The sequence below is a fragment of the Spinacia oleracea genome, chromosome 4, assembly GCF_020520425.1.
Source record: "Spinacia oleracea cultivar Varoflay chromosome 4, BTI_SOV_V1, whole genome shotgun sequence".
NCBI classification, from domain to species: domain Eukaryota; kingdom Viridiplantae; phylum Streptophyta; class Magnoliopsida; order Caryophyllales; family Amaranthaceae; genus Spinacia; species Spinacia oleracea.
In genome coordinates this window covers 176,838,765-176,860,874 of record NC_079490.1, presented here as the reverse complement: position 1 = coordinate 176,860,874, position 22,110 = coordinate 176,838,765, and the positions used below count along the sequence as shown (strand labels likewise).

General features: G+C 32.3%; 2 protein-coding genes across 2 annotated transcripts; both read right to left on the bottom strand.

The window, feature by feature from the left end:
- Positions 1-5,674: 5,674 nt before the first annotated feature.
- On the bottom strand, positions 5,675-8,003 carry LOC110789309 (alpha-amylase). Its single transcript, XM_021993958.2, has 4 exons — positions 7,464-8,003; positions 7,213-7,345; positions 6,307-7,115; positions 5,675-6,185 (listed from the first exon to the last, which is right to left on the bottom strand). The coding sequence occupies exons 1-4, from the start codon at positions 7,554-7,556 to the stop codon at positions 5,931-5,933; spliced, it is 1,290 nt and encodes a 429-aa protein (XP_021849650.2). The 5' UTR covers positions 7,557-8,003; the 3' UTR covers positions 5,675-5,930.
- Positions 8,004-19,359: 11,356 nt separating this feature from the next.
- Positions 19,360-20,806, bottom strand: LOC110789305 (F-box protein SKIP23-like). The gene has a single exon (XM_021993955.2). The coding sequence runs from the start codon at positions 20,716-20,718 to the stop codon at positions 19,504-19,506; it is 1,215 nt and encodes a 404-aa protein (XP_021849647.1). The 5' UTR covers positions 20,719-20,806; the 3' UTR covers positions 19,360-19,503.
- Positions 20,807-22,110: the final 1,304 nt, after the last annotated feature.

Sequence of the window (22,110 nt, the reverse complement as noted above, 5' to 3'; positions counted from 1 at the left end):
ATTTGCATGAGATGTACGTACTCCCCAAATGGGAGGGGTATTTATAGCGTAAAAATACATGTGAAGATAAGATTGGAAAACGTTAGTCGGTGCTAACTAACTCAAGTTAGATAAACTTTGCCTGGTCGATCAGCCGCATTGCTTGACAACGTGGCTTCCCAATTGCTTGCACGCCTTACACCGCGAGTTTACTTTCCTTCACTCAATGGTTTTTTTAATTTTTGAAAAATATGATAAGGAAATTAAAAAGTACGAACCTTCATTCAATGTAACTTTGCATACTTGCTTATAAGAGAAATCCTGACCTAAACTCTAAAGTGTCTCTAATTGAGTTTGATCCCGCAATTTTGTGTTCGAGGATCCCCTTCGATGCCTAAGGTTTCATTTGGTTCAATATTACGGAGTAGTAAAGGAAGGGAAGGGATGAGAAGGGAATGGAAGATAAAAGAAGAGAAAGGAAATGAAATATAATATATTTTTCCATGTTTGGTATGATGAGAGGAAGTGATAGGAATCTAATGTTTGGTACTCCTTCTGTCCCATAATATAGTGCCCGTTTGACCAAAATCACGGTTATTAAGGTAAAGGATAAGCTAAATCATTGTTTGTACTTTTAAGATAAAGTACATATTTTATTTAAATTTTAATTAAAAACAAACAAAACAACAATTAATGGGTTTGGATTATAGTGCTGATTTTTTAAGCCAATAATAAAAGAGTAAATATCATGCCAAATCACTAATCCAGGCAAAAACTTACTGACCAATACAATGTTTTTGTTTCTCAGCAACTACCAATAGAATTACAGATTAGAAAACACACTGATTACTCAAATTCATATTTCTAAACCTGTGACTCACACCCACAATATAAATACAGACTTCATTTGTTAATTGATCAGAAAAATTTTAACAAAACAGAGAGAGAAAATCACTAAAACGGGGGGGGGGGGGGGGAGGGAAAGCAGCCAACTTTTTTAGGAGATCATCATCGCCTGGGTTTGATGGCTTCAGACTTGGATCTAAATCAACCATGGTTCCCGGAGTACAACAATATAGTAAAGGAAGTGAAGAGAAGGGAAGAGAAAACGTGGGTATAAAATTTAATATTTTGTTTGACAAATTTTAATTTTCTCTTTCCTTCAAAATTCCTCCAATTTTGGGAGGAAATGAAACTGAAACTTTTATAAATGGAGTTTTCCTTCCAATTCCCTTCTTTTATTTCCACTTCTCATATAATTTTTGGAACCAAATACAAGAAACGTTATTTTTCCTTTCCTTTCTTTTCTTTTCCTTCCAATTCCTCCCAACCAAATAATGTCCAAGTCAGAGATTATGTTGGGTATATGTTATGGTTGGGTAAAATAATTGGGATTGCGTACCTTTTACAATATATATATAGGTGTGGTTCGGCTGCACGGACCATATGGGTCCTTCCCGAGACAAAACGACCCGTTGACTTCTTGGTGGGCAACGTATCCTGTTACTACCAGCATTGCCGGAACGCTGGTAAGGACGATAGATGCTAGTAAGACTTTTGTGTACGTGGACCTTACGCGGTTAAGGGTGTAATTACCATCAAGCTGGTAGCACACCCGTACACTTAGTATCCTCACATTACGAGTCCGGATCCTCTAGAGTTTTGATAAAACTCTATAAGCTAGATAGAGTTGTATCTAAACCATACATTTGAAAATCAATGGCTCATATTTATGAGAAAAAGTAGGAGAAATTTTGGAAGAATAATATATAAACCATTGATTTTTCATTCAATGATTGATATGCTCAAACTCTAACCTGTAGAGTTATTTTAGAACTCTAAAGGATCCAAAACCTCACGTTACTGCATTCTAAAGTTAATACACGCAGTCGTAAAGACTAAAGAGACGTTATTTCTCTCATGTTTTGCTTTTAATGGTTGAGATTAACACTCATGTATTAGTAGTGTTTTTATTTTATTTTTTTATTCATCAAAATGAGTCATTTGAGGAAGTCTTAATCTATACTGGGTATACGCCCTCAAAAAAAAAAAAAAAAAAAATCTATACTGGGTATACCATTGAAATGGTATACTAATATTCTGCATTTTTATTTAGTACCAAACCACATAGTTTGATACGAGAAAAGTAGTTGATTTTCTCATACGATACCAAACAACATAGTTTGGTAACGTGGTTTCAGTTTTTTTTGGTTCCAAACAACATAATTTAGTACTCACAAGTCAAAGATAAATGTTATTTTTCGTGAGCCAGACTCAATTTATTACTTGAACTTGCCATTTAACCCTTAATATACCGACTGAAGTTACTATTTTGCCCAAATGGTATACCCAGTATAGATTCAGAAAACCTCGAGTCATTTCACCATTAAGTTATCAGTAATGATTATGGTTTCCCAATTCGTCAAGAGAATGCTTTCTTAGTTAACAATTTTTTCCCGATATAATTTATTCTTAATTACTCATTCCGCCCCTTAAGAATTTATGATTACTCATGATCTGATGTGCTTCTATATAAAATCCTAACACATGAATACCCGATCGAATCACATTTTCGTCATTGCGTCTTCCGTTATCAAAGAGTCAAAACACACATAAGCTTACAAATTTGTACCAATTATATGTTGGTTTAGTGGTTATTGGGGTTGAACTTGGTAAGTATGATCCGTGTTCGATCCATCACAACAACAATTGATAGGGGATTGAAACCTAGCTATCCACCTAATATTCACCCCGAATCTAAATAAGCCCTAGAGAGTGAACCGTGTGATAACACACAAAAAAAAAAAAAAACAAGCACACAAATTTGTTGGGCCCAAATATCGTCCAAACAATATCTCAAACTAGAATAGGAAGTTAATTTTAGATAAAGAGAATGACAAGGCAAGTCAAAATACAGAGGTCATGCTTAACTAGGCAGCTTACTAGGTTAGCAATTACTCCGTAGCAGGTTAACAGAATTATCTGCATGCATGCACTGCAAGTCTGCAACTGCTCATGATCAAGCCGCTCGCTGTTCTGTTCAGCCACTTTTATGCCACTAATTGGTTTTGCACTTTATCCATTCGATCAGTTTCATGCCCAAAAAAAATACACAAACATTATTTTATTTTATTTGCAAGTAAGATGAAGAGCCCTGGTTAGAACTCCGTACGAGTCAACCCGTCCAAGTTAGGGGCTAGACACTTTGAGAGTGGGGAGAACGATAAGGGGAACCCTCCCTCAAAGTGCGCTAGTGGAGATTGAACCCCAACCTTTTAGTTGAAAGGTGGAATCCTTTTCGATAGGCCCAAACACACTTGGTTACACAAACATTATTAAATACACACTAGTCACTAGATAAATCAGCCGTATTTATGGTACAATTGGTTGTATGTTGTAATTTTTTAAGTTTACTATTGAAAGTACAATCATCTTATCGCAACTAGGAGTATATTACTCCGTAGTTATCAACAGAACAGAAAGAAGCTAAGTTATAAATTCATAAATCCCCTATCTTAAAATTAAGTACTTCTCTATCCTCAACACTAAATGAAAATATAAATACGATCTTATCTTTATTTTCCTCGCTGTTACCTTAATTTTTGATCTATATCATCAATCTATATTTCCTTCCTGCAATATGATTTTTATCAATCGTCATTGAAGATTTGAATACTGTGTATGAAGTTTTATCAACGAACCGATCTTTATCCTCAATCTGTATTTTCTTCATTCGTTCAATGTGATTTTTATCAATCATAGTTGAAGAATTGAATACCACTACGTGTGAAGTTTTATCAACGAACGAATAATAAATTAATTAATAAGATAAACATTAGCCCAATGAGCCCCACATTTGAACCGCTTATAAGCTCTGAAAATAGTCTGTTGATTGTCATTCACAAGTTTCATCAGCGGAGTTTGCAGCCTCGTTCCTGACATTTTGGGACCTAGGAGAAACAAGGGATCAGGGAAACACAGTGAGGAGAGTTGAACACTAGATCTGATGTAGGTATGAAAACTTTAGCACCTATTTTCTATCAATGAGTCAAGAAAATAACATGTGTACTTAATGTGTTGTTTATTACCTAAACTAATTTAGTGGACAAATTAATATTTTGATCCCATTTTCAACTTTGGCCTTAGGTGGTCACACACTCACACCCTCGCCTACCCCAAAGGCCGGGCCTGAGAGTTTGCATGGCAATTAATGGGTTACGTTGTTATGGTGTAATAGTGTACGGTATTAAAGCATATGCATTTTATCAATAATAAAATAAATTTCCTACTGGCAAAGGAATTGCATGATTCTCGAATTTCTAAACCCTACTGCATGTTTGGCAGTAGTGTTATGATGAACTTATTATTGTTGTATCATCACAATACTGTAAACCGCTGACTAACGGAAGCTTGCTAGCCTTGGTAGTATGGTCCTATGTAACCAATTAGGATTGACATGAATGGTTAATAATCTCTTGCTCCTTAATCAAGATCTCTGGTTTAATCCTTAGATATGGAAAAAGCTTGAGATGAGAGGCATGTTGCCCATCTCCCGCAGAAAATTATTTCACTTACCGAAGGCGGTGAAAACTAGCTCCTCGTAGTAGAACCCAAAAATAAAAATAAAAAGGTTGTATGTTGTGTTGGTTACTGAGTACAATTACCCTGTCCAACTTACATTTTTTGTCCAATAATTTTTAAATTGGATAAGAATGAAATAAATAATTAATTTGCTACACGTCCCATCCCGTCCCTTGTAAATTGTAATTAGGCCTTGTAAAAAATGACACACTATTACAATATATATATTCCCTCCGTCTCAGATTAGTTGTTACACTTTTTTTTTCGGCTGTCCCAGATTAGTTATTACACTTCTAAATTAGGAATGACCCCACAATTATTATATTGTCTTTCTCTTTCCACTAAATTATTTTTTGTCCACACACCTTCTCTCATTCGATTAAAAAAATTATCCACTAACTCCTTTCACATCTACTTTTTCAATAAAATAACAATTGATAACCACAACCACTTATCACCTAAAACTTTGTGCACAGATTAGTTGGGCTATTGCACTATCTGCTAAAACACTGTTGTTTGTGGGCGTGTTTCGGTTATAGCCCGTCTGTTGGTGTCTCCTAAGTGGCTAGGGTTTGGGTGCTTTAGCCCATTCTGTTCAAGGGGGAATGACCTACACTTAAGGGGGGATTTGTTAGAAAGTAAGTGTGGGTATTGTGTCCCACATCGGAAGATTAAGCAAACAGTTTCTAGTTTATAACCTAAGTGGGCTACTTCTCCTATTGTCAATTGGTTTTAGGATGGAAACTCACCGGGTTATGTTAGTGGGCTTCTGTTTCCTCCTTGATTCCCTCGTCTGTTATAACACTTCACCAAGTTACAAGGTTTTTATACAGCTCACGGACTCAAAAAGCTATAAGACCACTAAATGTAATATACAAGTGCTTGAGGCTCACCACACTAGTAATTATGCAAGTGCTTTTTGTTGTTCAGAACAAAAAAATATTTCAAAGATCCAAATGAAAACAAACTAACTTGAACATGACTTAATCACAATGGTTATTGGTTAACAATCACTCTTGTGAGCTAAATGATCCTTCATCCAATGATACGAACAAACTACTTGGTGACGTGGAGTCAATTATTTATATTATTGATAAAAGTAGGAGAATCAAACCTTTTGATAACTTGGGAAATATTATTGATAAAAGTAGGTGGGTACATCGTACATATTCGTGCTTCTCTTCTCCATATACGGAGTAGTACAAAAGTCTACTTCGTATAACATAAAGTAAGAAGACATACAACAATGATATTGAAGTAAATGCTTCAAACCTTCAAATAAGGAAAAACTTCTTATTTGGTAAAAATAAATTACTGAAATATGAAGAAATTATTGCCGTATAGAGCGCATATATGCATGTCGATGTTAATTAGGCTTGCTTCTCCCAAACACAATAATCATTTCCATAAGTAGAAACTTTAAAATTGGAGGGAATAAGATTTCCAAGATCAGTTCTTGTTCCAAGCTTAACTATAATCTTTCCATCGATCATTGCTGCATATAAGTCTGCATTAGAGGCCATTATATTGACACTACTTGTTTCACTTATTGCGTTCCTTTGCCTGATCGAAGTCAGTTTTACAATTTCTTCCTTGAGCCCCCATTGCATATAATGATCATAGAACTGCATAACAAAATATCATAGAGATCGAATTGAATTTCGTTAGATATGAACGACATGAATTACATACTAGCTAGAGTAATTACTAGCTAGCTTGTGTTAAAATCGAAATGAAAGTACTTACTATGGATGGAATTCCTGGGTGTGTGAGAATATAAGCATATCCTAGCATGACTTTGTCAGAGGGAAAGGGCCATAAGTTTTGGGTTGATCCGGTGTCATGATTATCAATAAAAGTAACTGCATTTTTGGGCATAATTCCTATCAACCCACTGGGCCTGCCATTCGGGTCCTTCATCCTCCACCATTCACCTTCAACAGCAGCTGCAAGAATACATTTTGTAGTGAAATCAAATGCAGAAACAACACCACCACCAGCAGCTTGTACCCATCCTGCAAGTTCATTTCTGGGCCCGTCTTGGTTGTAGTCTGGCTTGCCATCAGGATCATAGTTTTCTTTATCCCACAACTCTCCAACTGCAAAATCTGGCTTTGTCTTTTCCATGTAAATTTTGGTAATGCTAGGAGCATATCCCTTTACAAAATCAAATCTCCAACTATCAAAACCAATCTCGGCCTTAAGCCAATTCATCCAATCTATCAACTCCTTTTGTACTCTTGGATTAAGATGGTCAATATCAGGGGCTGCACCATAACCAGCCCCTGTGTCTAGATTACCACTCCCATCAGAATATGGAGTATCATCCCTACAGATAGCCCAAGGACCCCAATCCAGGCGATCATCAGGCGTACCACCTTCAAAAATGCAGTATATTCCTCTTCCATCTTTTTTATCAGCACACCTATGATTTATGACTATATCTGCAACACACTTTATTCCTTTTTGGTGGAAAGCACTAATCAAGCTCTTTAAATCAGCCGCATTTCCGTATCTAGATGAGTCAAGATCATATAATCTTCCAGGTAAATATCCTGACAGAAACAGAATTTAAAATACAAACCAAGTTAGCATTAATTAATCGGTGATATTAATTACATGCAATCCAAAATGACTCGATCTGTATGTTACCTTGAGGAGAAACCGAGTGAGTTGCTGGAGGAAGCCAGACATGGGTAACTCCGGCTCTAGCTATGTCATCGATTGAGGTTTTGAGTGAATTGTACCACCCTCCTGCCTTGTTGCAAGATTCCCAATTGAAACCCTGAAGACCAAATAAGGATGATGGTATTCATTAATCATGTGTATTAGAAGCTAAGATATTTAATTTACAGAGTATATATATGTAATAATTAATGCAGCATGCTAATAAGATTACTAACCTGAAACAGCAAGGTAGAAGAAGTACCAAAATGGAAGTGAAGTAAGAATGAGACATTTAAGCAAAGGAAAGTGACAAGATTGAAGATCTTCATATTCACTCTGATAATAGATATATTGATGAGTAATGAGTTTGATAGAGGGGGCTATCGTACGAGGTATATATAGGTACCAAAAGTATGGGGGCCAGTTATAAAATATTAATAAAACTACACGCAAATCGAGGAATGACCGGTTCAAGTATTGAACGTATAACCGCCTGGCTGCAGCATACCGGCCTGATCATGCTGTGTTAATTTTCTGGTAATCGGATGGATAGATCATTAGATCCTATCCTTTGTGACCACTAACTTGCAGGGTAGCCAGTTGGTGTTGTATGTTACGGATTACAGTATTTGATAAGGAGTACTAAATTATACATAATAATTAACTGATTATAATGGGATAAAGGTGTTCATCTTTATTCTTTCGGTCATGTAACAAACAGCTCCTCCTCCAACCCTTTGTGTCACTCAAGTGCAATGCAGCGCATGACGCCAACGAGAATTAGCTATATGGAAATGGAATGTTAACAAGTGACCGAAAGCAGTTATACGGGTGACTGGGTGAGTATAAGTAAGAAAAAAAAAATTGAAATCCAATTGTTATCCACGTGTACATTGTCCCACATTGATGAAATTACAAAGAAAATACCAAATTATAACTTGAGAAGTAACAAATTTAATTTAATTGATTTGACTATGGAACTTAAACTTTCTTCCTCATTGGGTTGGCCAACCATTAAAGTGACCCAAAAACATATGAGTAGAGGGGGGTTTTCAAGCTTCAAGACCATTGTACATCAAAATTTTATTATATTTAACTAATTTTTCTACTTTTGTATTAATATTTTTTTTGAACTACTTTTGTATTAATATTTGTGCATATATTAACCGAAAAAATCTTTATGAATCAGATATATTACCAATTGTCATTCAACTTCTATAACTTGGTACTTTTCTCATTTTTCCTAATGTGGGAGCGGCCTTAAAAAGGTGAATGCGGACTATGCGATGGCCACTCAATGGGTGTAAGAAAAAAGAATACTCCCTCATATCCATCTATTATTTTCATTTCTATCATTCTATGTTCTTTTTTTTATAACTTTACTCGTAAGGAAACAAACAAAGAAAAAGTTTTTCTATAAGATTTCCCTATAAATACTATTTCATGGGAAATTATTTTCTTTTGAGTGATTTTCGTTAAAATAAAAGGAGTTAAAAGGAGATATCAAGACTTTTAAATTGACATATGGAGTTCCCCTTATCTTTTCTTGTCGAGCAGTGATTATTTAATTTTCATCACTCAATTAAATGGACATGTCATCTGTGTACGTATTATACTATTATGTCACGATTGTTTGAGAATTGAGATGATATCATATCAGTCTATCACCGTAGAATCTGTTCATATCCAATTGTTCATATGGTGAATTGAATCCTTTTTTTATCTAATAAATTGCATGATTTGTTCTTGAAGCACTAAACCCCTATAAACTGTTTGCTATTTTTAAGATGCATTTATTACTGTTGGATATATACTGAAGTAACAGCAAACTGCTAATTAACAGAATTCTACGTTACACCAATTATCTTCAAAGGTGATTTATGGGAAGAAAAACAACAATTATCTATCACAACCAAAATAATTTCTATCCACTTCCACAGTTCCACTTGGTTACGTTTGGATAATTGGATAGGAACGATGACGTAAGATAACTTCCCCCTCCAACCAATAGTGTATACAGGATTTTGAAACAGAGTAGACACAAAAAGTAAATTTTTTTTAAAAGATACTCCCTCCGTCTCTTTTTTTTTTTTACATTTAGTATTTTTCACGCGTTTTAACAAATAACTAGTGTGTAGTCCGGGCGTTGCTCCGGATTTTACTTTTAGTGTGGTTTACTTTTTGTAAAAATGTGCCCATTTTTAAAGATTGTATTTTACATTTATATGGAAAAATATAACATAAATGGTAGCTAGTTAAGATGGTAGGAAGTGAAATTTTAATCCATGAGGTTTGATGTTCAATCCTTGCTACATGATTTTTTTAGTTGTCAATAACATGCCATGATGCATATTAGTGACGACGACACGACGTGGCGTAATAAGGAGGAGGCATACGTGACACATATACGTTTTCATAAACGCCTTTTAATATATTAGTATAGATTAATTTGCATCGATATTCCTCAATTTTTTTTTATTTAAACAAGATAAATTACGTTTATTTATAATATTTTCACTTTTATCAAAATTCTGATATTGGGAAATGAGAAAAATTTATTGTCCCAGTGGAAAAGTGTGAGAGATTAAATGACCCAATGAATTTAATTGGTTAAAATAATAATTGGACACAAATTTTGATAGAATATAAGTTACTTATGTGATAATATAAAAAGAATGTAAAGAACATTTTGAAATACCCAAAAAGAAAAACGTAAAAAACAAAAAGAGACGGAGGGAGTACAATGAAAATGACAATTTTGGGAGTACTAATTATAATGTTTACATAAAATTTATACAAATTTTTAGGAAAGACCGTCTAACGGTTAGACCACTTTGTTGTCACCTAATGAAACGGATTAGTTAAGCATTGAACCAATTAGTTAAACAATGAAACTGATTAGTTAAGAAATTAGATCAATTAGTTAAGATTTTATGAGTTTTAGTTAATAATAAGTGTGCTAAAAAACAAAAAACTATTCGACTCATAAATTTAACTATTTGTCTTTATACCTTTAACTATTTTGTTATTCAATTAGTTATGGTTTTATTACTTTTAGTTATGTTTTACACTAGTTTAGTTAGTACCAAAAAATGGTCTAACCGTTAGACGGTCTTACACAAAAGCTTTTGTAAAATTTATCAATTTCACCGTTCACCATTATTTTATAAATTCTAAAATTTTAAAGATTATACAATATAAATGTATACGGAGTACTCCGTGTTATATAGCAAATAACAATAAAACTTTAAAAATATACAAAGTAGAAATTAAAAATCAAATATGACGTGCCACCCCCGAAAAAAAACTTGAATTTAAATACTTGGCGAACTAAAAATAAGGTTTATATATTGAATCTGCAACAATGAAACATGAAGGCAAGGTGTTGGAGTGGTTAGTGAGGAAATCTAGTTATGGGTTTGACTCTCCTAGATTGAACAAACTCATGTTTTTTTTTTGTTTTTTTTAAATACTCGGCCTATTAGAATGATTTTTCAATTAAAAAACTGGGTAGATATATGTCTACCCATATTACATAGTAGATCCGGCCCTGCGGGCTCCAACCCCTCAGGGCTACAAATAATGAGCCGAGTTAAGCCGGGTATTAATATGTTTAAGCTAACCTTATTAAGGAATAATGGTGTTGAACGAAATTTAACTATAGAGTATATATCATTCCAAATAGTGAAAATTTGTAGGGGGGAATATATTTTATATACTACCTCCGTTTCAAAAAGATCTTTACAGTTACTATTTGCACGGACTCCAATGCAATATTTAACTACTATATATACCATTTCGTATGTGGAAATTTTATAAAAAATTGATATTCTAAAAATACATTCCGAGACCAATCTAACAAGATCTTACATGTAACGTTTTAATGTATATAATGATGAGAATTTACGGTCAAAGTTTTTATACTTTGGACACATTTTCCAAAGCGTAAAGAACTTTCTGAAACGGAGGTAGTATGTACTAATCTATTACATTATACTAATTTAAACAGAAATCGGGAATGACATGTGTCACTTCTTGGTGAAAAATGTTCCCGTCCAAACTTCTTTTTTCTATTATTTATTTATTTGTTTCAATATTTTTTATGGAAAAGGTTCAGATTATTTAACTAAAACTTATTAATCTTTTGAAAATCCATCAAAATCTTTTGTATTTCATAGTACTTTATTTTCGAAAAATTCTTTGTTACTCAAATATTTTATAAAAAAATGGTCAAATTATAATTTTATAATATTTGTGTGAGTCGTAACCTAATCTAGTATATTAGAAGACGTTTGTGAGAAAGTATACAATGCCTCGTGGGGCCCTCCTCTTTCAGTTCGACACATGACGTTATATGTCATCCACATATTATTCAAAAATTAGAATTGCAAGATTCGAACATTTGGCTTGATGATCGATTTGAACACTAATGACTTATCCACTTGGCTATGGAATATTACGTGTTATCGTTTGCAAATGAAATATAACAAAGTGATAATGAATTAGAATAATGAAAAAAGTATTTCAATAACAAAAGGAGTTAATTATGATTTTTTTTAAAAAAAATTGCAGAAAGACATATTTCGTAGTTACAATTATCCAAGTGATGACTTGGTCACTCGGGAAATCGCCCGAGGCCAAAATCTAGTTATTTTATTAAATATGTACGAGCTAAAAACGAGTTGTAAACAAGATGATCGCGGACACTAACGAGTCGAAATGCAATTTGGTTCTAGTAAAGATTGATTATTGATCGAGCAATGAATATTTGCTCGAGCTTGTAACACCCTAATAATTCCTTGCTTTTATAAATCATTTTCTAACTTAAATAAAGGAATTACTAGAATATTATAGCCACCCTGATAACAATTAAGGCTTGTACCAGAATTACGCAGCGGAAATAACTAATTTTCAAAGTATAAAAAATATAGTTAATGGCCTCTACTACGAGATGGAACCGTATATGCCCAAACCAAAATCCAATTTAAAACCCATTAACTAAGTATAGCCTAGACTATTGGTTCAAAATAGAGTTCAAACAATGCAAGCAAATAAAAAAATCTCTCAATCAACCCCATCTTGAATGATTACTTGGCTTGCAAGTCACATCTACGAGTCCTCCATAGAAAATGCTACTCCCGAACAACGCAGGTGCAATTGATGGATCATTATAGGGTCATTATGACAAAGATCGCGACTAAAAGACATGAAAGAACATAATTAGCAAAAGATGAGTACTAGAAGCTAAGCAAATATTATAACTAAACATGCTTCATCCTGAATACCATAATAAGCTCCACATGCAAAAGCCACTAAATAAACATTCAATCATAAATACAAGACTCAACCCTTGACACGGCCCTTGACTTATGATTAATTAGAATAAGCATCGAACGAGATTCTAAAAATGAAAGTGCAGTGGACAAGTACGTGTTGGGAGCCCTCCAAACACTAAAAGATATAATAGTAACCTTGTGTCACCTCTGTGACGGAATTCCCTACGCATAAAATAGTAACACAATGTCTTGTATCACTGTTGGAAGTAACGACCCTCCGGTCAAATACTCTCCCCCATTGTTCATACCCAAGGTGCATACGTTCCAAGAGTTTTGAAGCTTATTCGGTTTCACTTTACGTTTATTAATACTTTATTCAAAGCCGCTCGAATTCTTCGACATTACATATGATTTCAGCCGAATTCTTGCAAAAATAACAACACTTCATTCTATTAGTTCAATCAAGCTTAATAAAAAAAATTGCTAAAAAAATCGCGAAAAAAAACCTAAAAGTGCAAATTCTACTCAATTTCGATGGAGAAAGGTGACGAAGATGCGATTGCTTCTGCAAACATCTGCAAAAATACACGGTTAGTGATAATCTAACAAATTCAAGTAGTTTAAATGTTTTTCGTTAACTTTAATTAATTTTTATTATTTTTTGTGTAATTTTGAAATATAAAGAAAAATCGAGCACATGCAAAGCGATGAAGCTGAAAACGCATTTGATTCTGGTCTTAATGCTCCTTCAATAGAAGAAAAAACTGCAAATACGTAAGAATTTCAATTTATTTACAGTTTCAAATAAAAAAATTCGACTAAAATTGTTGTTCTAAGCATGTTATAATGTTAAATTGATGTTCAAAAGCATGTTCTACAGTTAATAGTCATAATTTAATATTTAAGCACTAGATCTGATGTTAAAATAGAATGTTCTAATTTTTTCCGCATGTTCTAATATTATTAAGAAATGTTTCAATGTTTTTGTGTTATTCTAATGATACATTGATGTTCAAAGAAAGTTTTACGCATGTTCTAATGTAAGAATAATGTTCTAAGGCAAGTTCTAAAGTCATGATATAATGTTTTAATCATAGATCTGTTGTTAGACAGAGGATGTTCTAAAAAAAAATTCATGTTCTAAAATTTTTAAGAATGTTCTAATGTTATTAGAACATGTTTCATTGTTTTAGGCCATGATCTAATTTATAAAACAGATATTCTGAAATTTGAGCATGTTCTAAATTTTTAGTCATGATGTAAAGTTTTAGAACATATTCTAATGGCACATCGATGTTCAAAGCATGTTCTAAGCATTTTTTTAAGCATGTTCTAATTTAGAATGATGTTCTAAGCCAAATTCTAAAGTTAGCAGTCATGATTAAAAAGGATGTTCTAAAATAATTTACATGTTCTAAACATTTTAAGAATGTTCTAATGTCATTAGAACATGTTTAATTGCTTTAGTACATGATCTAATTTTATAAAACGGATATTCTAAAATGTTAGAGCATGTTCTTATGTTTTTTGCCATTATTTAATATTTATGTAAATGTTCTAATGTTTTCAGCAAGGAGGATCACATCCAATATGAAAATGATGATAATGCAGTTGTTTCAGACGTTCAAACAAATGCTACAGAAGAAAATATTTCAAAAACGTAAGAATTTAAAATTATTTAGAGTTTCAAATAATTACAGGAGTTAAATTGATGTTTTAAACATGTTCTAATTGTTAAATTAATGTTCGAAGCATGTTCTACAGATTATAAGACATGTTTTACTGTTTTCTTGGATAATCAAATGTTCTAAATTTAATGTTATAATTTTTTTGGGAATATTCTAAATATCTTGAAGCATGTTCTAATGATATAAAGACATATTTTACTATTTATGTGCATAATTTAAGTCTAAAAAGGATATGTCTAATGTCTTTAAACATGTTCTAAAGTTTTTGCCCATCAAATAATGTTATTCGCCATGATGTAATTATTTTGACAATGGATCATAATGTTCTTAATAACATAATGCATGTTCTAATGTCAAACATAAAATGTTGAAATATTATGATGTATATTCTAAAATATAATATGTTATCAAAATGAAAACAGAGAGAAAACAGAGAAGGATGTTGCCAAAACAACAAAAACAGTCACATTTGAAAGTCCAACTGTGAACGAGGATATTTTGAAAACTATTGTTAATCTTTTCGGCTCATTACCCTTATACCAGGCGGTCCCTTAGTTCAATAGCTATAGGATGAGATAAGTGAAACTTGGGCTGCCAAGGACTATTGTAATTTGTTGTTGGCTAAATTTGGGCCTTATTTTATTCCTGGCCCTATGCCTCTAACTTATGTAATTGGGCCATCTGAGAAACTCAAACCTAGAACTGAAAAACAAAATATTTGGTACAAGTCTATGGGCCATAAGTCCACAACAAAGCTACATTTCTGTTGCACATTTGCACAAACAATATTAAAACATTATTTTGATATGGATTTTTCCTGTTCTGATCAAATTTGATATAATTTTAACAAAGATATTAAAATGAAGAGAATTAGTCCTCCATGTCGTGTATGTATTAACATTGAACCCCTTACTAAATCCAAATTTTATTACATTTATGCGAAAAAATATTACTACTCCGTATCAAATATCAATATATCATTATATATGGTTTAGAAACGGAACTAATTAATTGGCCATTTTGCCATTCTCCTCAATCAACATGGCAACTACCATGAAATAATGGTGTTTTCTCTTCAATTTATTAGACCTAAAGTTATATGAACTGATCGGAACTTCTTCCGATTAAACATGATTGAAACTTAATAGACTTGATTCTACATAATTGTAGATGATCATACCAAATTAAAACAGAGTAAACTTGCTAGACTAAACTTATTCCACCAACCACCCCGATTGAATCTTATTGTACTTGATGAAACTTGTACAGACCTTATTGACTCTAACTTCATTAAACCTGATGAAAACTTGTCCAATTTTATTAGACTATAATCCTAAGTATATTTGTTTATAGATTTTGTCAAGATTTAAGAAATGAGATATTTATAGTATTTGTGAATTTAACAAGAAAATAAGAACTAACGGGTTGCTAATTAAATGTGCAAAAAGAGGTAAACCAAGCTCGCTACACTGGATTTGAATTTTGAAGGGAAAGAGTCCGCAATTCGTAAATGTATCACAATAAATAAATATATACGCATGTTTGAATTTGAGAATAAAAACAAAACTTCAGAAAAGGACATATTTTATTATTATCAAACATAAAAGCTACAACTATTAATGACCAAGTTCCACAGTCGTAATGAGAAAATAATTGCAAGTCAATTCAAGATCCCACACCTAAGCTAGATAAAATACATGTGTAATGTATATAGTCGTCCATTGTAGACGGGTAAATTTCCTAACATTATCTCTCACGAACCACTTGGACTTGTTGTGAAATGTTAGGAAAGATATTTCCATGCAATGTTAAACTTGGAAAAACATGTCCATAAAGTCCTACGTTATTATAAAACCAAAAGTATTTCTCTTATCCCGCCATTTATGTATCATGTACGAGCTATGTATCACCAGGTATATCTGTGTATGCACGGATTTTCTAAAATTATTTAGCCTTTTTTTTTTAATATATTTGACTGGAAGGTTTCTCTCTCATAAGTTACCGCATAATTAATAAATCTTGAAAATTACTCACTTAACCATCTTGCAATTTTAATTCGATTACATATTGCATATTTTATATGCTTAATATGCTAATTAGACAAAAATATTCGATATATTAATGGACAAATTGTTTTTTACCACCTAAAAAAATCGAAAATTTATTTTTTACCACCTAAAAAAATAAAACTTGTACTTTTACCACCTAAAAAAAACACAAAAGTTGTTTTTTACCACCTAAAAACGAAAAAGTTGACAAAATCGCTATGTAGGGCAACTATTTCGTATTATCTTTGGTGAAGGATGATGATGACCAATTAATAAGATCAGATTATGTATAAGCATCACCAATCCACATTTGGCATACATTGCAATCAACGAGCTAACTACTACTACAGACATGTCTTTCTCAAACCCACTTTTCAAGATCAGGTTATGTATAAGCATCCCCTGAATCAGAGACGCAAGACTAACACAAGCACTAGAGCAGTAAATTATGATGCCTCATCAGGCCATATGCCTTGGCTTCTCATGCACAAAATATTTAAAAGCTTCTTCGATGTCATTATTTTGTTGAGTTGAAGTAGCAGCTGAACATGCATTGCGGATAATGGGCAAGAACTTGCATATGGATCTTAGTAATTGGTCATCATCATCTTTCACCAAAGATAATACGAAATAGTGCTTCACGTAATGGTTTCTTTAATTTTTCCGTTTGTAGGTGGTAAAAAATAACTTTTAATATTTTTTTAGGTGGTAAAATACAAGTTTTAGATTTTTAGGTGGTAAAAAACAATTTTTCGATTTTTGTAGGTGGTAAAAAACAATTTGTCCTATATTAATATACTATTTTGACCAAAATATTAAGTAAATATATTTTTCATTATTAACATATTGATTTGACTAAAATATTGCCAAAATAACAAATATTTATGTAACATCTATTATTTCCATAAATATTTATTCCTTTTTTTATACATAAATAGTTAATAAAAATGATAGAAAATTTAAAATATAAATAAAGTAAAAGGGAATATTTTACACCAGAAAATGACATGTGTCATTCCTGTTGTTTGTTTTAATATAAAGTAATCTATTACATTATATTAAAACAGACACCAGGAATAACACATGTCACTTCCTGGTGTAAAATTTTTGAGCCAAACACCCTTTCATAAAATAAAAAAAAATCTACTTTATTCTTTTTCTTATTTTCCCTCCTTTTGTATAAACGTTTATATATGGAAAGAATTATAGGGTTATGGAATATGATATTATATTAGACAATTTCGGTAATATTTTTAGCCAAATCTTTATATCAATAATAGAAAATATTCGTACTCAATATTTAGGTCAAATTAGCATATTAAGAATATCAAATATTTTGGTCAAATCATCCCATTAAACGTATAAATATATAATATGCAATAGGGCGAAAATTATATATTACTACCTCCGTTTCAGAAAATTCTTTACGCTTTGGAAAATGTGTCCAAAGTATAAAAACTTTGATCGTAAATTCTCACCATTATATACATCAAAACGTTACATGTACGATCTTGTTACATTGGTCTCGGGATGTATTTTCAGAATATCAATTTTTTATGATTTTTTGACTTACGAAATTGGATATATTAGTAGTTAAATATTGCATTGGAGTCCGTGCAAATAGTAACTGTAAAGATCTTTTTGAAACGGAGGTAGTATATGATAAAAAGAGTACTTTCGAGATTTGTTAATTACCGACATAGATTTAAGCGACAAATATCTTAGTTAAATAAATATTTTATAAAAAAAAGATGATCAAACAATAATTTTCAAATATCCGTGCATACACGGGACCTAATCTAGTATAATAGATATGTACGAGCTATGTATCATGTATAAGTCACTTGTGACTATCCCGCATTTATAAAAGAACAAAGTAATGTGCTATTTATATAGCTCAAACCCTAAATACTCCTCTTGTTATTGCCATATACTCCGTACTACCATATTGGAACCAACTTCTTGCTGTATTATTTTGATTTTACTAGCTCAGCTGGTGAGCAGATGCTTTTGCACAAAAGGTATTATATTAAAACTGTTCATATGTGACACTTGGTCACACTTCAATTTGTCCATAAAAGATCATCTTACATTGAATTTTTTTAATTAAAGCTCATGCATTTTGACTATTGCATAATACGTCACCCTCCCTTCGTTTTAAAATAATATTCACACTTTTCGTTATAACCCGCTTTATAATGTTATTTACGTAGTGTTTTATTCTAATTTTAGACATAAAATTCTACTATCTTATCCATCATACCTCACAATATTTATCACTTAATATTCACTTTCTCTTATTTTATTCTTTTTTATCTCTTTTATCCACCTGCTTTTTTACACTCAATCACTTATTTTATCTATATTTTATTACATCCATCCATCTTCTTACACACTTTTTATTTATTGTCTTAATATTTGTACAAATAGTATGATATTTCACTAAATTTAAGCTCTAATAAGTACTATAGTCAAAATTGCATGGCTCCATGCCTTAATAGCACTTCACAAAAGTTTTGTCAAAACTTCACTACAACTCATGATCGTGGTAGAAAGAAATGTACTTCCTCCGTTTTGGAAATATCGCACCATTTATTTTTACACTATTTACACTACGACTTTGATAATTTTTTGTGATTCGTACATAAGGAAATTTTAGTCACGTGGGGTCATGTTAGATTCATATCGATATATATTTTCTAAATATTAATTTTTTATAATTTTACTTGCACATGATTTGAGATATATATTAAGAGTCAAAATAATAGTTAGAGGAGTAAAAGTCAACCATAATGCGATATTTCCGAAACAGAGGAAGTATATATATAATGAAAGAGCCCTGTAAGAAACTGTATATTTATTTTGACGATTATTTGTAGGCTTCTTTCTCTAGGAATCTTAACTAATTTTCAAACTCGTGTCAAGCCACAAGCTAAAAGGCGAAGAATAATCGGGATATATTTGTGTGACATGATTGTTCTCCTAAAATTTTGGCTATTACGTAATCATACTATTAACCTCTTATGTGATAAAGTAAGACTTGGTAATTAAGCATTGCATGATTTGCATCTCATAACCTTGAAGTTAATTTAAAAAATAATCTTAGGTATGAACCATATATATTTAACCAGTATAGTTATTTTTAATTAATTAAGCTGCGATAATATACAATTAATCAAACAAAATAGGGGGAAAATAAATAAATCAAGAAACAAATTAATTTAAGTCTCCATTTTTGCACTAAGATCCAATAATCCAACCCGATCACGGACTTGTTATCATACGTGCCGAAGTCACCCAACCCGGCGGAGGCCAAGAAAACAGTTGTGAATCTTTCAAATGTTCATCCAACCGTCCAAAAAATCCTTTTTCAAAATCAAAAACACCAACTTCATCACTTTTCCACTCAAAATTATCCATTGAAGCTTCGTCTTTTACCTCGGAGCAGCATGAATCTTTATTATCTAAGTTCTTGAAATGAAAGTAAATGCAATTACCTTTGCAACCCTTTAAACCAACCGCCGAAAACGAAGAATGGTTGCTCAAAAATATTGAATGATGTTCTAAATTCTTAACCAAAACCCACTTTTGTTCCTCCCTATCAAGCTTAAAAATCTCAACCCCGTGTACTTTTATCAATCGGGGAGTCATGTCTGTATATAGGTCGACCATTAACAGATCATCCGCTACTTTTACCAAACACTTTTTATCGCCACCAATAATAGAGCTTTTTAGCAATGTTACCGTAAGAGATGAGTCAGTAACCTTAATGGCTACCGTCCTACCCGAATTCGTGACGGCGTAAAACGTACCATCAAATTCCACTACGTCCACGTAGTGTAAACACCAATCATTAACAAAAATACTCCGATCATCATAACCCAAAGTGTAATCATCCAAAAATGTCCATGCTTCGATTTTGGACCGGTACATGAGTAACTTACCCGTGTTATGAGTGGACAAGAAAACATAATCATTGACATTATTGTTAGAATTAATGAAGGTAACTGCTACCTTTTGATGCTCCATGTTGTAGTAATCCATGTTATCATTTTCATTACTTGTATTACTAACGTTGCGTAACACATACTCGGAACCCAACTCCCTAACTTTAATATTGGTTAGATCTAATTTCCTAGGGAGATTAGGAGCTAAGTGTTTGATAAGGGTCCTAGAGAAGGGGTTGAACAAATGGAGTTCCCCGGGGTTGTGCTCCTCCCTCTTGGTGAGCCACCCAGGAGCATCGTTATCGGAAGAAGATGAAAGATGGAAAAAAGTGTGTTTGGTAAGGCGGAGGTCACAGTGGTGTACGTTAGGGTTGAGGAATTTTATAGTAGGGAAAAACATTGTGAGAGGCTGGGGGATGGAGGATCGCCACGTCGAGCAAACAGACCGGAAATGGCGAGTGTCGGACGGGCTGTCAAAGCCGGTGGCGACAAGGTCGAGGAGCTCCGGAGGGAGATCAGACCAATATGCCATGGTTTAATTAGTTAATTATAATTAGCTAGCTAGTTAGCTTGGTGTTTAAGGTATAGAAATGGAAGGTTTATGGAGATGGAAGGGAAGTATATAAAATGGAATGGAATGAAATAATGCTACTTTGGTGAAGTATTTAAATGGAGTCGAAAAATGTGGCAGCCCACCAATTGAGAAACTTTAATAATAATAATAATAAAAAATAGTCAATACTCAATTAATACTAGTATTGTCAAATTAACGTCTTAATCATAATCAAGATTCAAGATTTTACATTTTCATGTAGAATGAAGACTAAGGTTTTTGAACTTTTAATTTGATCCAGTTCAATTTAGAAATAAAGTATGCTCCGCATACTGCTTTCGACATGGTTGACTTTTACTCTTCTAACATATTAGTTTGACTCTTAGTATTTCAAATTATGTGTAAATAAAAATTATAAAATTTTGGAGTATATATTTATACGAATTTAACATAATCTCTCATGACTATAAATTTTTTAAGTAAGAATCACAGTAAAATCGTAATATAAATAGTGTAAAAATCTAAACGTTAGTGATTTTTAAGAAATAGATGAAGTACATGCAAAAGCTGATATTGCTATGATGCATGATTAATTCCTAGGAAAGTGTAGTTGTCTCTTTCTATGTCAATTCTCAGATATGTAATTTTCTGTGAATTTTTAAGATAATAATTTATGTTTTGACTCAGGCGAGTTATAATTTCCTCATGTATTTAAAAAGAAATTTTTCTTCAATTCCACAAATATCACACCATTTTATTTTTTACACTATTTATGTTTGTAATTCATACGTAGAAAATATGTAATCATATAAAATCTTGTTAGATTCATAATCTATACATACTTTCTAAATATCAATTTTTTAAATTTTTACTTATGCATAATTCGTGATATCAAGACTCTATTCTATTCACTTTATTTTCACTTATTTCAGGAAAAATAAGTTCAAATAAGTTCAGATAAGATAAATTCAGATAAGATAAATTCAGGAAAAATAAGGGTTGACCAAATACAATTTATAACTAAAATAACTTTAAATAAGTCCAGATAAGATAAGTTCAAAAAAATAAGTGAACATCAGGTGGATGTAATGCACCCTAAAATAGTCAAAGTTGTGTGTTGGAAAACATAAAATCAATATAGTGTAATATTTAAGGAACGAAAGAAGTAATAAAAGCACGTGAAGCTAGTAAAGACTCCAAGAGTTGTAAAGAATCACTAGAAAACACAGTACAAGTAGTGTGAGAAATTAAAGTAGCTAGAACAAATAAACCAATGAAAGTCAAGATGGTACGCTTAGAAAGAACTCGCAAGTCAAGATTTCCCATCTTTTTTGAATAAGAATATTAATTGGTAATACAATATATGCCATA

Coding starts and splice junctions, on each gene's coding strand:
- LOC110789309 (XM_021993958.2), bottom strand. CDS start 7,556: ATGAAGATCTTCAATCTTGTCACTTTCCTTTGCTTAAATGTCTCATTC. Junction 7,346..7,463: donor CTTCTACCTTGCTGTTTCAG/GTTAGTAATCTT, acceptor TTTGGTCTTCAG/GGTTTCAATTGGGAATCTTG. Junction 6,186..6,306: donor ACCCAGGAATTCCATCCATA/GTAAGTACTTTC, acceptor TTTGTTATGCAG/TTCTATGATCATTATATGCA.
- LOC110789305 (XM_021993955.2), bottom strand. CDS start 20,718: ATGGCATATTGGTCTGATCTCCCTCCGGAGCTCCTCGACCTTGTCGCC.